This window comes from Kogia breviceps, chromosome 4, assembly GCF_026419965.1.
Source record: "Kogia breviceps isolate mKogBre1 chromosome 4, mKogBre1 haplotype 1, whole genome shotgun sequence".
NCBI classification, from domain to species: Eukaryota; Metazoa; Chordata; class Mammalia; order Artiodactyla; family Physeteridae; genus Kogia; species Kogia breviceps.
Window position 1 is genome coordinate 51,454,844 of NC_081313.1, and position 18,232 is coordinate 51,473,075.

General features: G+C 34.3%; 1 protein-coding gene across 3 annotated transcripts in view; it reads right to left on the reverse strand.

Moving 5' to 3' along the window:
- ADAMTS6 (ADAM metallopeptidase with thrombospondin type 1 motif 6) overlaps positions 1–18,232 on the reverse strand; it is a 301,915-nt gene that overhangs the window by 55,451 nt on the left and 228,232 nt on the right. For all 3 annotated transcript variants that reach the window (XM_067031055.1, XM_059062283.2, XM_067031054.1), the window contains 3 exons: positions 15,339–15,472; positions 13,595–13,718; positions 12,992–13,072 (listed from right to left, as the gene is read on the reverse strand). In XM_067031055.1, the coding sequence (XP_066887156.1) occupies positions 12,992–13,072; positions 13,595–13,718; positions 15,339–15,472 (339 nt within the window). The remainder of the gene's footprint in view (positions 1–12,991; positions 13,073–13,594; positions 13,719–15,338; positions 15,473–18,232) is intronic.

Consider the following 18,232-nt stretch of genomic DNA (forward strand, 5'->3'; position numbering starts at 1 on the left):
AAAATCAACAGGAACTACGAACCTGCAGCCTGCAAAAAGGAGACCCCAAACACAGTAAGATAAGCAAAATGAAAAGACAGAAAAATACACAGCAGATGAAGGAGCAAGGTAAAAACCCACCAGACCTAAGAAATGAAGAGGAAATAGGCAGTCTACCTGAAAAAGAATTCAGAATAATGATAGTAAAGATGACCCAAAATCTTGGAAATAGAATAGACAAAACGCAAGAAACATTTAACAAGGACCTAGAAAAACTAAAGAGGAAGCAAGCAACGATGAGCAACACAATAAATGAAATTAAAAATACTCTAGATGGGATCAACAGCAGAATAACTGAGGCAGAAGAACGGATAAGTGACCTGGAAGACAAAATAGTGGAAATACCTAGTGCAGAGCAGAATAAAGAAAAAAGAATGAAAAGAACTGAGGACAGTCTCAGAGACCTCTGGGACAACATTAAATACACCAACATTCAAATTACAGGGGTCCCAGAAGAAGAAGAGAAAAGGAAAGGAACTAAGAAAATATTTGAAGAGATTATAGTTGAAAACTTCCCTAATATGGGAAAGGAAATAGTTAATCAAGTCCAGCAAGCACAGAGAGTCCCATACTGGATAAATCCAAGGAGAAACACACCAAGACACATATTAATCAAACTGTCAAAAATTAAATACAAAGAAAACATATTAAAAGCAGCAAGGGAAACACAACAAATAACACACAAGGGAATCCCCATAAGGTTAACAGCTGATCTTTCAGCAAAAACTCTGCAAGCCAGAAGCAAGTGGCAGGACATATTTAAAGTGATGAAGGAGAACAACCCACAACCAAGATTACTCTACCCAGCAAGGATCTCATTCAGATTTGATGGAGATATTAAAACCTTTACAGACAAGCAAAAGCTGAGAGAGTTCAGCACCACCAAACCAGCTTTACAACAAATGCTAAAGGAACTTCTCTAGGCAAGAAACACAAGAGAAGGAAAAGACCTACAAGAACAAATGCAAAACAATTAAGAAATGGGAATAGGAACATACATATCAATAATTACCTTAAATGTAAATGGATTAAATGCTCCTACCAAAAGACACAGGCTGGCTGAATGGATACAGAAACAAGACCCATACATATGCTGTCTACAAGAGACCCACTTCAGACCTAGAGACACATACAGACTGAAAGTGAGGGGATGGAAAAAGATATTCTATGCAAATGGAAATCAAAAGAAAGCTGGAGTAGCAATTCTCATATCAGACAAAAGAGACTTTAAAATAAAGACTATTACAAGAGACAAAAAAGGACACTACATAATGATAAAGGGATCGATCCATGAAGAAGATTTAACAATTGTAAATATTTATGTAGCCAACATAGGAGCACCTCAATACATAAGGCAAATACTAACAGCCATAAAAGGGGAAAGCGACAGTAACACATTCATAGTAGGAGACTTTAACACCCCACTTTCACCAATGGACAGATCATTCCAAATGAAAATAAATAAGGAAACACAAGCTTTAAATGACACATTAAACAAGATGGACTTAATTGATATTTATAGGACATTTCACTCCAAAACAACAGAATACACATTTTTCTCAAGTGCTCATGGAACATTCTCCAGGATAGATCATATCTTGGGTCACAAATCTAGCCTTGGTAAATTTAAGAAAATTGAAATCGTATCAAGTATCTTTTCCGACTACAACGCTATGAGACTAGATATCAATTACAGGAAAAGATCTGTAGAAAATACAAACACATGGAGGCTAAACAATACACTACTTAATAATGAAGAGATAACTGAAGAAATCAGAGGAAATAAAAAAATACTTAGAAACAAATGACAATGATGACCCAAAACCTATGGGATGCAGCAAAAGCAGTTCTAAGAGGGAAGTTTATAGCAATACAATCCTACCTTAAGAAACAGGAAACATCTCGAATAAACAACCTAAATTTGCACCTAAAGCAATTAGAGAAAGAAGAACAAAAAAACCCCCCAAATTTAGCTGAAGGAAAGAAATCATAAAGATCAGACCAAAACTAAATGAAAAAGAAATGAAGGAAACGATAGCAAAGATCAAGAAAACTAAAAGCTGGTTCTTTGAGAAGATAAACAAAATTGATAAACCATTAGCCAGACTCATCAAGAAAAAAAGGGAGAAGACTCAAATCAATAGAATTAGAAATGAAAAAGGAGATATAACAACTGACTCTGCAGAAATACAAAAGATTATTAGAGGGCTTCCCTGGTGGCGCAGTGGTTGAGAATCCGCCTGCCGATGCAGGGGACACGGGTTCGTGCCCCGGTCCGGGAAGATCCCACATACCGCGGAGCGGCTGGGCCCGTGAGCCATGGCCGCTGAGCCTGCTCGTCCGCAGCCTGTGCTCCGCAATGGGAGAGGCCACAACAGTGAGAGGCGCGCATACCGCCAAAAAAAAAATAAAAGATTATTAGAGATTACTACAAGCAACTGTATGCCAATAAAATGGACAACTTGGAAGAAATGGACAAATTCTTAGAAATGCACAACCTGCCGAGACTGAACCAGGAAGAAATAGAAAATATGAACAGACCAATCACAAGCACTGACATTGAAACTGTGATTAAAAATCTTCCAACAAACGAAAGCCCAGGAGCAGATGGCTTCACAGGCAAATTCTATCAAACATTTAGAGAAGAGCTAACACCTATCCTTCTCAAACTCTTCCAAAAGATTAGAAGAGGGAGGAACACTCCTAAACTCATTCTATGAGGCCACCATAACCCTGATACCACAACCAGACAAAGACGTCACAAAGAAAGAAAACTACGGGCCAAAATCACTAATGAACATAGATGCAAAAATCCCCAACAAAATACTACCAAAGAGAATCCAACAGCACATTAAAAGGATCATACACCATGATCAAGTGGGGTTTATTCCAGGAATGCAAGGATTCTTCAATATACACAAATCAATCAACGTGATACACCATATCAACAAACTGAAGTAGGAAAACCATATGATCATCTCAATAGATGCAGGGAAAGCTTTTGACAAAATTCAACACCCATTTATGATCAAAACTCTGCAGAAAGTAGGCATACAGGGAACTTTCCTCAACATAATAAAGGCCATGTATGACAAACCCACAGCCAACATCATCCTCAATGGTGAAAAAATGAAACCATTTCCACTAAGATCAGGAACAAGACAAGGTTGCCCACTGTCACCACTCTTATTCAACATAGTTTTGGACGTTCTAGACACAGCAATCAGAGAAGAAAAAGAAATAAAAGGAATCTAAATCAGAAAAGAAGAAGTAAAGCTGTCATTGTTTGCAGATGACATGATACTATACATACAGAATCCTAAAGATGCTACCAGAAAACTACTAGAGCTAATCAATGAATGTGGTAAAGTAGCAGGATACAAAATTAATGCACAGAAATCTCTGGCATTCTTATACACTAATGAAAAATCTGAGAGTGAAATTAAGAAAACACTCCCATTTATCATTGCAACAAAAAGAATAAAATATCTAGGAATAAACCTACCTAAGGAGACAAAAGATCTGTATCCAGAAAATTATAAGACACTGATGAAAAAAATTAAAGACGATACAGATGGAAAGATATACCATGTTCTTGGATTGGAAGAATCAACATTGTGAAAATGACTATACTACCCAAAGCAATCTACAGATTCAATGCAATCCCTATCGAACTACCAATGGTAATTTTCACAGAACTAGAATAGAAAATTTCACAATTTGTATGGAAACACAAAAGACCCCGAATAGCCAAAGCAATCTTGAGAACGAAAAATGGAGCTGGAGGAATCGGGCTCCCTGAGTTCAGACTATACTACAAAGCTACAGTAATCAAGACAGGATGGTACTGGCACAAAACGAGAAATACAGATCAATGGAACAGGATAGAAAGCCCAGAGATAAACCCACACACATATGGTCACCTTATCTTTGATAAAGCAGGCAAGAATATACAGTGGAGAAAAGACAGCCTCTTCAATAAGTTGTGCTGCGAAAACTGGACAGGTACATGTGAAAGAATGAAACTGGAACACTCCCTAACACCATACACAAAAATAAACTCAAAATGGGTTAAAGACCTAAATGTAAGGCCAGAAACTGTTAAACTCTTAGAGGAAAACATAGGCAGAACACTCTATGACATAAATCACAGCAAGAACCTTTTTGACCCACCTCCTAGAGAAATGGTAATAAAAACAAAAATAAACATATGGGACCTAATGAAACTTAAAAGCTTTTGCACAGCAAAGGAAACCATAAACAAGACCAAAAGACAACCCTCAGAATGGGAGAAAATATTTGCAAATGAAGAAACTGACAAAGGATTAATCTCCAAAATTTACAAGCAGCTCATGCAGCTCAATATCAAAAAACAAACAACCCAATCCAAAACTGGGCAGAAGATCTAAATAGACATTTCTCCAAAGAAGTTAGACAGACTGCCAACAAACATATGAAAGAATGCTCAACATCATTAATCATTAGAGAAATGCAAATCAAAACTACAATGAGGGGCTTCCCTGGTGGCACAGTGGTTGAGAGTCCACTTGCCGATGCAGGGGACTCGGGTTTGCGCCGCGGTCCGGGAAGATCCCACATGCCGCAGAGCAGCTAGGCCTGTGAGCCATGGCTGCTGAGCCTGCGCGTCCGGAGCCTGTGCTCCGCAGTGGGAAAGGCCACAGCAATGAGAGGCCCGCGTACCGCAAAAAACAAAAACAAACACAAACAAACAAAAAACAAAAAAACTACAATGAGATATCATCTCACACCGGTCAGAATGGCCATCATCAAAAAATCTAGAAACAATAAATGCTGGAGAGGGTGTGGAGAAAAGGGAACCCTCTTGCACTGTTGGTGGTAATGTAAATTGATACAGCCACTATGAGAACAGTATGGAGGTTCCTTAAAAAACTACAAATAGAACTACCATACGACCCAGCAATCCCACTACTGGGCATATACCCTGAGAAAACCATAATTCTAAAAGAGTCTTGTACCACAATGTTCATTGCAGCTGTATTTATAATAGCCAGAACATGGAAGCAACCTAAGTGTCCATCAACAGCTGAATGGATAAAGAAGATGTGGCACATATAAACAATGGAATATTACTCAGCCATAAAAAGAAATGGAACTGAGTTATTTGTAGTGAGGTGGATGGACCTGAAGTGTGTCATACAGAGTGAAGAAAGTCAGAAGGAGAAAAACAAATACCGTATGCTAACACATATATATGGAATCTAAGAAAAAAAAATGTCATGAAGAGACTAGGGGTAGAACGGGAATAAAACACAGACCTACTAGAGCATGGACTTGAGGATATGGAGAGGGGGAAGGGTAAGCTATGACGAAGTGAGAGAGTGGCATGGACATATATACACTACCAAACGTAGGGTGGATAGCTAGTGGGAAGCAGCCACATGGCACAGGGAGATCAGCTCGGTGCTTTGTGACTACACAGAGGGGTGGGATAGGGAGGGAGACAGAAGAGGGAAGAGATATGGGAACATATGTATATGTAAAACTGATTCACTTTGTTGTAAAGCAGAAACTAACACACCATTGTAAAGTAATTATACTCCAATAAAGATATTAAAAAAAAAAAAAGAGGGCTTCCCTGGTGGCGCAGTGGCTGAGTCTACCTGCCAATGCAGGGGACACGGGTTCAAGCCCTGGTCCGGGAAGATACCACATGCTGCGGAGCAACTGAGCCCGTGTGCCACAACTGCTGAGCCTGTGCTCTAGAGCCCATGAGCCACAAGTACAAAGACCCAACACAGCCAAAACTAAATTAAATAAAATATATAAATGTATTAAAAAAAAAGAGAGAGAGAGAGAAAAGAATAAATGCCAGATGGGTAAATATTTAAATGTAAACATAGTTAAATCGTAAAATGGTAGGAGAAAATGTAAGAGTACTTTTAAATAAATAATATTGGGGTATTGAAAAGCTTTTCTAAGCATGACCAAAACCTCAGAAAGTATAAAGAAAAAGATTAGTAGATATGCATGCATAATTTTTTAAACCTCTATAGGAAAAAACATATAAAAAAGTTTTAAAATGTGGTAGAAAAAGGGTTATTAGCACTACTATACAAAGACATCTATCAATAAATGAGTGATAATTTTGACAATGATTATCACGCTTTGACAGTGACAAACACGTCAGGTTAATTTTTTTGTTAGTATGCTAGCTTCTTCAAAAACTTTATCAGGCCAGATAAACATGCAGGCCCACAGGACTAAAAGGGTCATGATGCAGAGAGTCTCTGACTCTCTGGACCACTGCCACTTGTATTTAAGAGTATAGACCATTTTCATTCCCCCACCCCCATCTGCCTGGCAAATATATCTGTACTTTCTTGACTTCACATGTTATAAAATTCATTTGATTGTCAAAAATAAATCTAATTAATCTTTTGAGATAAGAACATGTTAACCAAATTTAAGGATTGTTTAGTCTTAAATTTGTCTTGTATTTAAAATTTTTTATTTTCAACTCTCACAATAATTCTCTGTCTCATTTGAAACATCATAATTACTTGGTTATATAGGACATCTGAGCCTGTATCATATGAAACATTAAAAACAAAAATAAAAACAAAACCTCTAGCAGCTTTGAATTCTCCTTCAATTTAAGCTCTCACTTTCCATTTTCCCATCTACTCACTTAAGGAATCCTAACTCACCTTTGCTGGTACCATAATGTAGTTCAGAAAAACACCAAACATTTAAGAAGGACTTAATAAGAATTTGCTAAGGGAGGAGGATGTGGCATTATGGACAAAGAATTATCAAAGGGAAAATATCTGATGTCTTATTTTTGTTTTGATTCTTGCTAATGCAGAAAAGAATCTAAAATTATTGTGTAAAAATAAAGGAGTCTTCCTAAATAAAGGAAAGAAGAGCCTGATGATACTGGTATTCTACCTAAAGATGCATTCTAGATATAGTCTTATTTTTAAAAGATTTAAGGAAAAAGAGGTGGTATTTTAAGGGGAATAAGAACTCAACCAGATTTCATAAGGGTCTCTGCAGAGTCTAAATCTGTCTCAAGGGATTAAACATCAAATAAACAGAATTTCCACTTCTTTGCAGAGGAAATAACTGGTATTGGACTTGCCCTCCAATTATAAATAACTAGAAAAGTCACAAAATATACGAATCAGCTGTTTTTAGACATTGGCCAGGACTGTGCAGGACTGTGACACAGGCACAAAGGAACACAAGGTGAGTCATATAATCTCCCTAGCTTCCTGCCTGGAGGCACTTTCTGTCAGTGTAGACCATGAGAACCCAAGCAGAGGATGGTCGTCTCACTGAGTTAAGGAGACAGAGATCAGAAACTGAGAAGGCTAATATACTTGGAATTTGCAGAACCAGAGAATTAGAGTAAAAGAAGGGAATCTGTTGCTGAATAGCAATCCATGTATGCATAGGATAAAATTCCATGAAGCCAGGCCCAAAAAAACACACCAAAAAACAAACAGAAACAGAAACAAAACCAAAAAACTAGATAACCACAAGCAGAAAAATTTCTAGAGAAAGAATTCAGAGAGTTTCAACCACTAGGGCATTCAGCAGAGAATCATGCCTTTTTAGTAGGGCTGAGCAGCTCTAGAATTAAGGCTACTCTGGACTCACCTAAACAAAGCTCAAATACAAGCCTCAAAGATATCAAGCTCATCAACAAGTTAGTTAACACTCTTTAAAGGAAAAAACAACAAAATCCAAACTCTCAATAAAAAAATATTCACAACGTACAACATCCAGTGAAAAATTACTACAACTGGCAAGAAAGGGGAAGATATGGTACAAACCACAAAAGCCAAGTAAAAGCAACAGACTCAGAAATGACAAATTATGGAATTAGCAGAAAATAACTTTCAAACAGCTATTATAAATATATTCAAGGATTTTAAAGGAAAACAAATATAATGAGAAAAAACTGGATGATATATATATATATATATATATATATATATATATACGCTCAGATCTACACAAAGAAAGTATGCCAGATACAATAAATATGTAGGTAAATAGAAAATAATTTTTCTTATTTTTAAATTTTTAAAAAGGATAACTGACTCTTTAAAACAAAAATAATAACAATGTATTGTAGGGTTTATAACATATGAAAAAGTAAAATGTGTTTTTAAAAAATAGCACAAAGGATGGAAGAAGACAATGGAAATAAACTGTTATAAGCATCTTGCATTATATATAAATGGTATAATATTATTTGAAGGTATATTGTGATAAATTAAAGATGTATTTTGTAAACTCTAGAGCAACCACTAATTATATAGAAAAAAGAAGTATAGCTAATAAGCCATTAGTAGAGTCCAAACGGAATACTATAAAACACTTGATAAACCTAAAAGAAGACATAAAAGGAGAATAAAGGGAAAAATATATGGAACAAATAGAAAAATAGCACAATGGTAGACTTAAACCCAATGATTTTAATAATTACATTAAATATAAATGATCCAGGCATGGAACTGACAAACTATGGCCCACCACCTGTTTTGTAAATAACGTTTATTGTAACACAGTCATACCCATTTATTTATATATTATCTGTATCTGCTTTCACACTACAATAGTAGAACTTAATAGCTGAGATAGAGACTTCATGGCCTGTAAAGCTGAAAATATTTACCATCTGTCCCTTTACAGAAAAAGTTTGGCAAGCCCCCCATTTAGAGACTGTAATTGAAAAAGCAAAGATGGTTAGATACAGTAAGAAATCATAGTCAAACTACATGTTGTCTAAAAGAAAAATATTTAAAGTTCAGAAACACCTACATGTGAAAAGTGGATGGATGGAAAAGAATTTACTATGCAAGCGCTAATCAGAAGAAATCTGGGTGGCTAGATTAGTATGTGAAAATAGATGAGGGTCAAAGAATATCATCAGAAATAAAGAGGAACATATGATAATTATAAAATGCTCAATACATCAAGAAAATCTAACAACCTTAAACATCTATACACCTAACAACAAACTCTGAAAATAACTGAAGCAAAACCTTACAACTAATGGGAGAAATAAACAAATCCACAATTCTAGTTGGAGATTTCAACATGATTCTTTCAATATTTGCTGAAACAAGGAGGCAGAAAATAAATAAAAATGTAGAAGACTTGAACAAAACTATCAACCAATTTAATCTAATCGACATTTATGGAATACTAAACCCAATACCACTATAATATACATTCTTCTCAAGTGCACATGGAACATTCACTAAGAGAGGCCATATTCTGGGCCGTAAAAACAAACCTCAACAAAAGAACTAAAATCATACAAAGTACCTTATTTGTCTATAATGGAATTAAGAACCCCCCCCAAATATTTGGAAACTGAATAATACCTTCTAAGCCATGCGTCATATGGTAAATAAAATATTTTAAATTGTGTGTTGGAAAAAAACAATATCAAATATATGGGATGAAGCTAAAGTAATGCTTAGAGGGAAATTTATAGTGCAAAATGCCTATGTTATATTAGAAAAAAGATTTTTAAGATCAATAATCTAAGTTTCTATCTTGAGAAGCTAGAAAAATAACAAATTAAACACAAAGTGAATAGCAAAAAGGAAAAAATAAAGAGAAGAGTGGGAATCAATGTACTGAAAAATGGAGAAATAATAGAAAAGTCATTTAAACCAAAAGCTTGTTCTTTGAAATGATCAATAAAGTTAATAAACACCTCATTAGAACAATCAAGAAAAAGAAGATACAAATCATCAATGTGAGGAATGAGAGAAGAGCCATCACTACAGATCCTATAGGCATTCAAAGAGAATAAGGGAATATTATGTACAAAATTATGCCAATGAATTCAACAACTTTACACCTATTACAGAAACTGAATTTTTCATTAAAAACTTCCTCCAAAGAAAACTCCAGCCCAGATGGCTTCACAGTTGAATTCTATCAAACATTAAGAAATAATACCAATTTTACCCAGACTTTTTCAGAAAACAGAGAAGAAAGGAATATTTCCCAACCAACTTTATGAGGACAGGTTTATCCTAATATAAAAACCAACAAAGATGTTATAAGAAAAGACTACAGACCAATATCCCACATGAACAAAGATGCAAATATTCTTAACAGAATATTAGTATATCAATTCTAGCAATATATACAAAGGATAATAAATTTATGACAAAGTGATTTTTATCCCAAGAATCCTAGATTGATTTAACATTTGAAAACCAATCAATGCATTTACTATATTAACAGGAAAGGGAGGGAAAAAAAATAACATATGATCATGCAGTAAACCTCAAAACCTATTCATGAAGAAAACTCTCAAAACTAGAAACAGAAGGGAACTTCCTCAACCTGATAAAGGGCATCTACATAAATCTTCTAGCTAACATTATATTAAGTCGTTAAAAAAAACAAACAAAATACCCCCCAAAACTGAATTCTTTCCCTTTAAGATAAGTAACAATGAAAGGATGTCCAGTCTCCTCACTTCTATTAAACATTGTACTGAAGGTCCTGATCACTATTATAAGGCAAGAAAAAAGATATAAAAGACATAAATATTGGAAAGATAGAAGTAAAACTGCCTTCGTTGAAGGATCACATGATAATCTATGTTGAAAATCCAAAGAAATGTACAAAGCAACTATTAGAACTAATACATGAGTATAACCAGGTCACAGTACATGAGGTCAACACAAAAATAAATCAATTGCTGTATAACAACTGACAATTCAAATATGAGATTAAAATATCAATATCATTTACAATAACATCAAAAAGCATGAAATATTTAGTGATAGATTTTTTAAAAATCTGTATGCGCAAGATGTGTACACTGAAAAATAAGCATTACTGAACAAATGTAAAGACTTAAATAAATATACAGGTAAGTCTTTTCACGTATTGGAAGACAATATTTTTAAGATGTCAATTCTCCCCAAATTGATCTATAGATTCCAAATAATCTCTTTTTGTAGAAATTGACAAGCTGATTCTAAAATATATATAGAAATGTAAGGGACCTAGAAAAGCAAAAATAATTTTGAGAAAGAGGAACAAATTTGAGGACCTAATGTTTCCTATTTTCAAGACCTAATGGAAATCTCTATTAATCAACATGGTGTGGTTTTGGTTTAAGGACAGACATACGGAACAATGGGAGGGAACAGAAATAGATCCATACATTCATGCGTAATTGATCTCTAACACAAATGTCAAGGTAATTCAATGGGGGAAATAACATTCTTGAACAAAGGGTGCTATAGTAATTGAATATCCATGTGAAAATAACTGAATTTCAATCTTTACTTTATACCTTACATAAAAACTCAAAATGGACCATATATCTAAATGTAAAAGCTAAACCCATAATTTCTTTAAGACACATTGAAGACAATCTTTGCAACCTTGGGGTAGGCAAAATTTCTAAGATAGGATGTGAAAGCACAAACCATAAAAAAATTAATACATTAGATTTCATCAGAATTAAAAGACACCATTAAGAACAGAAATAAGCCACAGATTAGAAGAAAATATTCATAAAACATATATTTGAACAAGACATAACTAGAACATATAAAGAACTCATAACTTTATAAAAAGAAAAAATGTAAAAGTAGGCAAAATATTTGTTTAGACACTTTACAAAAAAAATATCTACATGGGTAGAGTTAAAAAGACTGACAATACCAAGTACTGACAGGATGTAGAACAACTGGAACTCTTACATTACTGGTGGAAATATAAATGATACAATCACTTTGGAAAACAATTTAATTAATTTCTTATAAAGTTAAACATGTACTTATCATATGACCCAGTGATTTCACTCCTAGGCTTTTTATCCAGGAGAAACAAAAACATATGCTTACACAAAACTTGTCTATGAATTTTCAAAGAAGCTTTATTCATAATAGTCGAAGACTGACAATGACCCCAATATCCATCAACAAGTGAGTGGATAAATAAATTATGGTATATCAAAACAATGGAATACTATTTGGCAATAAAAAGGAATGAACTTCAGATACACTCAACAATATAGATGAATCTCAAAAACATTATGTTATGAATGAAAAAAAAGCCAGATATAAGAGTACATACCATATGATCCTATTTATGTGAAATTCCAGAATAAATAAAAGTAAAATAATAATATGTCAGAAAAGAGATCAGTGTTTTCTGAGGCTAAGGCTAGGGGGACTTGACTGCAAAGGGTAATGAGAGAATGTTTTGGAGTCACAGAAATGTTCTACATCTTGGTTGTGGTATTTATATGGATCTCTATATCTATATATAGAGAGAGATAGATACAGATAAAATTGTAAATACTTTTTGAACGATACACTTATAATGGATGCATTTTATTATATGTAAATTATACCTCATTAAAATTGATTTTAAAAAATCAACTATGGGACTTCCCTGGTAGCACAGGGGACATGGGTTTGATCCCTGGTCTGGGAAGATCCCACATGCCGCAGAGCAACTAAGCCCATGCACCACAACTACTGAGCCTGCACTTTAGAGCCCATGAGCCACAACTACTGAAGCCCACACACCACGACTACTGAAGCCCAAGCGCTCTATGGCCTGCGTGCCGCAACTACTGAAGCCCATGCGCCTAGAGCCCGTGCTCCGCAATGAGAAGCCACCTCAATGAGAAGCCCGTGCACCACAGCGAAGAATAACCCCCGCTCACTGCAACTAGAGTAAGCCTGTGCACAGCAATGAAGGCCCAACACAGCCAAAAATTAAAAAAAAATCAACTAACCCAGTGAAGGGTAAGCTATAAACTACTAATTTTTTTGTTTAGTTCTTTCATGTGGAACTTCTTTTTAACATGAAAGTGTTCCACCTCAAAGCAGTATGTCTTTTCCTTCATGATACTGCAGTGCTTTTCCTCATTAATTTTTAAAATCTAACAACATATGCTACTTACCAATATAGTTCTTTGACATGGCAACTTCTCTGACTTCAATGTGAACAGAGCCTCTTGGTATCTGCACTACTTCCATGTAGCCTGGAACACAGAAGACAGCCAGTAATAAGCAGCATCTGGAGCTTTCGTCAGAAAATGAGTGTTTAGTAAGCATTCAGTAATAACAGTTTCCTTATTTTTCCATGCTTTCTTTTGCACTTTATAAATTGTGAATAATGAGCAAATTCCCCTTTCGGTTCATGAATACATCTAAGAGTATTTTTCTTTTCCTCTAAAATTATCTCAAGATATCTTTAAAGTCTCAAGATATATAATATTGGTTCTTTTTTTTTTCCCCTCAACACATGGCCCCCACTTCAAGGCTCTGCAGGAATTCCCATCTTAAAGAAACGTGGCTAAATGAAGTCAAGTAGAAATGGAATAATATGTCCTTAAAATATCTAACCTGAAGCCACATTTAATATTTAAAGGACTGAAAGCAATTTGGGGAAAAACCATTGTCTGCCTGAATAAAGAAATTTTTAAAATAAGGGGGGAAATCAAATATTTTGGCTATTCCAAGTACACCAGAGGTGTGAGGAAGAGTTCTTTCTACACACTCACCTCCTCTGGGCAACGAATCATTGAAGAACCCTTCAATGGCATCACATGTGCTTCCATCCCCTCCACAGACTCGACATCTATCTTCCCTAGCATCGGATCCCAAAATATTATCACAACCTACATGCTGAAAACAGAGAAGAATATTCAGTGTGTCAAAAAGAGGAGGAACTCTTGGACCCACTAACCAAATGAATATAACTTATTTATTTACGTGTTTTTCCAGTACAGGAAATCTAAACAGGAAATACTTTCCTCTTTCCACTTTTACCTTCATTCCCTAAGTAATTCTAGCTAATACTTCTCAACACATAAGTTTAAAGAAAAAAATTCTGATTCCCCAGGAATGTATACCTGTATTTCTAGCTTAGACTTCTTCTTCATTTATAAATACCAGGCTCCAGTTCTTAAAATATTGTAATTTGGTGGCAATGGGCTCTTACTTATACCCTCAATTAAGAAATGCAAGAACTACAAAAAAATGGCATATGGTCCTACACGACAAGGGTTATAACAACAAGAGTCTTGACTAAGCATTATGGTTTGCCCTTTCTAAACCACTGGCTCTTTTGGATATCCAATTGTTAGTGTTAGTGTCAAGGATTAGTTGTGGAATTCATGCCTGAGGAAATCTCTAAAAATGAATACCTGTTTCCATTAGCCGAATAAAATTACCATAAAGAAAAAGGAGATATAAACATGAAATTTTATTGTAGAAGCTGAAATTCTACCTTTCAATTTTGTATTTAATCATAGAAATGTGGCCTTCATATATTTTTAGCATATTTTGGCACTTAAATTTGTAATTTGACTTTTAGCCATTGATACCAGGCATGCAATGTCTGAATATAACCTGTGCCTGGGTCTTGGTTATCTGAAAAACATTTTTATACCGTCCCAGAAATAACTTTTTGTTCAAGTAAATACACACACACACACATACACACACACACACACACAATGCAACATCAGATACATTTGGAGACAAGTTAACCAGAAGGACAGAAACTTGCAAGAAATTATGAGACTAATTAAAATAGACAGTGTTTTTTTATCTCATCTTTCTCAGTTTCTGGCATTTAGTTTTATGCTTCTCTTTAAGGTCAAACAAAAGCAGACAAGGAAAAAAGTTAAGAAAACAGTGGTTTTTGTGGCTAATTTCTTATGATAAGATTCATACACAGATCTAGGAAAATACCATGGATTTGCTCCTGCAATTCCCAACTGGTTTGGTTAATTCTCTTAAGTAAATGCATTAATAAGGTAAGAGTAATTCTATAGCGAAAACCATTATAAATGCTTCAAAAGAAGACAAACTGGGAAGAGCATAGCTGTTTTACACTTTGAGGAAATATTTTGCTATGAAATATATCAAATAATCTTTCATTGAGAACACACGGTAGACATATGAATGAGCTGAATCCTCATTCCCCCTCTTTGCTATCATCTTGTTTGTAAACAGAAAAGAAGAATAATGGAAATTAAATTCCAAAATATCTTCATAGCTCTAGCAATACCTATAAACATAACTAGAGCACCAGAATAAATCACACTTGCATGGTGCTTGAAGGTGAATGGATAATTCTACCTTTAACTATGTATATTTCCTTACTGAAAATTAAATTAAAATGCAGCCTTCTTTATTAAAAATTAGCATAGTATTAATTAGGAGCTACTATCTGAGTAAAAAAAGACAAAAGTCTCAAAAACGGCAACAAAAAGCAATGAAATTCATAATCTGAGCAACCTTGCATTCTCCATTGATACAGATATCCAGCGAATCTGCATTGCACTGAGTCCCATCAATCACCGCAGGGGCACGTTCAGTGTAGAAATTGTAACCTTCAGCCAAGCAGTTTAACGCACAAGGTTTTACCCCACCTGGACAAATATAGTAGAAGAGAAATAAATGGAGTGGTTCTCCTAAGGAACAGTGATTCAGTATCATCCACAGCATATTTACAGTTGATAACAGACCATCACTCTCTGACTATATATCTAGATGTGTAGGTTTCTTTTCTTATTTGCTAAAATTTCATGTTTACTTTCACTGCTTGTGCAACTTGAAGGAGGACCTGCTGAGTAATCTTAAGGTTTAAAAATTTCAGGTATTTCCCATATATATTTTCAATATATTTTAGGTCAAAAGGGATCACTGTGGAGGTAACTGAATGTTGAAAAAAATGGATGAAATAAAAGCAATAAAAACTAAAAAAATAAAATTTAGGAAGGCCTTGAGAATGACCTTGTATGACAAATAAGAATTTATGCAAATTATATCACTTGTTACTGAATAGGATACAAAAACTGCTACTTCAAGCAGAGATATGGTAATTATAAAATAAAAGTAAACTTAGACCTGCTTTAAACATATCATATTCAATGAAAGTGGCTCTAGCATGGAGATAAATTCTTATGAGATTAGCAAGTCAAAGATAAAATTAATTATAGCATTACATTTGAAAAATTCTGATGAGATTAATAAATCAAAGATAAATATTGGGTTGGCCAAAAAGTTCGTTTGAGTTTTTCTGTAAGATGGCCAACCCAATATTACATAGCATCAAACTTTTTTTAGTTTAAATAAATTGAATAAAAACTTAAAGAAATAAACTTGAATAATTTTTTAAAAATTTAATTTTATATTGTGAATAAATGCATATAGTAACTTGAGAATTTTCATTTTGTAACTTGAAATTTGTATTTCAATAGCTGTGTGTGTATTTCAAGGTTGACGTGAAAAATAGGTATAAATAGTAGCAATTTAAAAAAAAACAAGCAGAGTACATATCATAATTTCTCAGTATATTGGGAAAGTAGCAATAAATATGGATTTATTTTATTCAAAACTGAACATAAAAAAGCTATTTATAAAAATGTAATTATTGATTAAAATTAGGACTTAAAAATACTTTCTGTTGAACCTTTGTTTCATGATGTTTAAAACATTTTGGCCTTATTATAATGATCTGATAAAATTTCTTTGAAATAAAAAAGACTACCTCTAAAAAAGAAAATTAGACAGAAAGATGAAATGACATGCCTAGGTCTTAGTGAAGGTAGAAACCAGGTTTCTACGGGGTGAAGTAAAAGAGAAGCCAACTGAGTGATGCAGACAATGATAAATTATAGAGAGAACAACCGATTAAAGTATTTCACTGTTACAGTTATTATTACAGTTACATGACTTTTGTCATGTAAGAAGATGGCCCAATATTGTCAGACATTGTTTTTTCAAGAGGAGATGGAAACCTAGACTTTAAAAATATAAACTCTTCTTGGCAACTCATATAAAGTTTTCCAAAATACTGTGGAAGCTAAAACATGTATATAAGTAAAAACGGTTCCTGAACTGCCAGTTTACAACCTTTGGCTGAAGTCCGTGTTTTCTTCCATTTTCAATGTCTACAGGCTATAGAACTTCTATATAACATAATGTTATTATTAGGCTTAGGTTAATGATACATTTTGCTGTACTGAGCACAGAAATAACAAGTAATAAATAAAATAATTTCGGGGCTTCCCTGGTGGCGCAGTGGTTGAGAGTCCGCCTGCCGATGCAGGAGACACGGGTTCGTGTCCCGGTCCGGGAAGATCCCACATGCCGCGGAGCAACTAAGCCCGTGAGCCATGGCCGCTGAGCCTGCGCGTCCGGAGCCTGTGCTCCGCAACGGGAGAGGCCACAACAGTGAGAGGCCCGCATACCACAAAAAAAAAAAAAAAAAAAAAAAAAAAAAAAAAAAAAAAAATTTCTTCCTGAACTGATAATCAAGGTATTATATATATTTTTATAAGATTCTCATAAATAAAATTGCTCTAAATTTCCAGATCTAACTGGGACTTTTTTTTCATTACTACCCAGTGTAGTTCTTTTTCCAATTTTTATTGTAATGCTTTGGAATTTAATGCAGCTTTTTATGCATCAGACTATAAAAAGAGAACATGAGTCTTTTATTTACACAATTTTAGTATTAATTATGTAAGGTAGTATTTGATAGGCAGAACACATAAATGCTCTGGTTGTATTCCTTAGCCCACTACACTGTGTGACAATAATACAAATATATTTATTCTTCCTTTATTGCTGAAGATGTGTTCAGCTTCTCTGATACAATAAGTTTTCAAAACAGGTAATGTTATTATTTCAAGAAGGGATTTAAGATGATTCTCTGAATGGAAAGTCACATTACCAATTACCTTCAGTTAAAGCTTATTATGAATTTAGGGTTAATTTACAAAGCACACAATTATCTAGATGCTAATTATTAAATCTGTGAATTATTTCAGAGACTTACTTGTACAGTAAGACAAAACAATCCCCAATGTATATGCACCTAATAAAAGCAATTCAAAATACATGAAGCAAAAACCTACACCCACACACAAAAAGCAAAGCCATAAAACAGCTGAAGATTTTAACACAATTCTCTCAGGAACTGATTAAAAAACCAGAGCAGAAAAAAATCAGAAAGAATATAAAACATCTGAACAATACTATCACCCAGCTTGACCTTATTATCATATAGAACACTATATCCAACAACTGGAGAAAACACATCCTTTTCAAGTATACATAGAACATTCATCAACCTGGAAAATAAGCTGTATCATAAAACAAATTTCAACTATTTTAAAAATTTA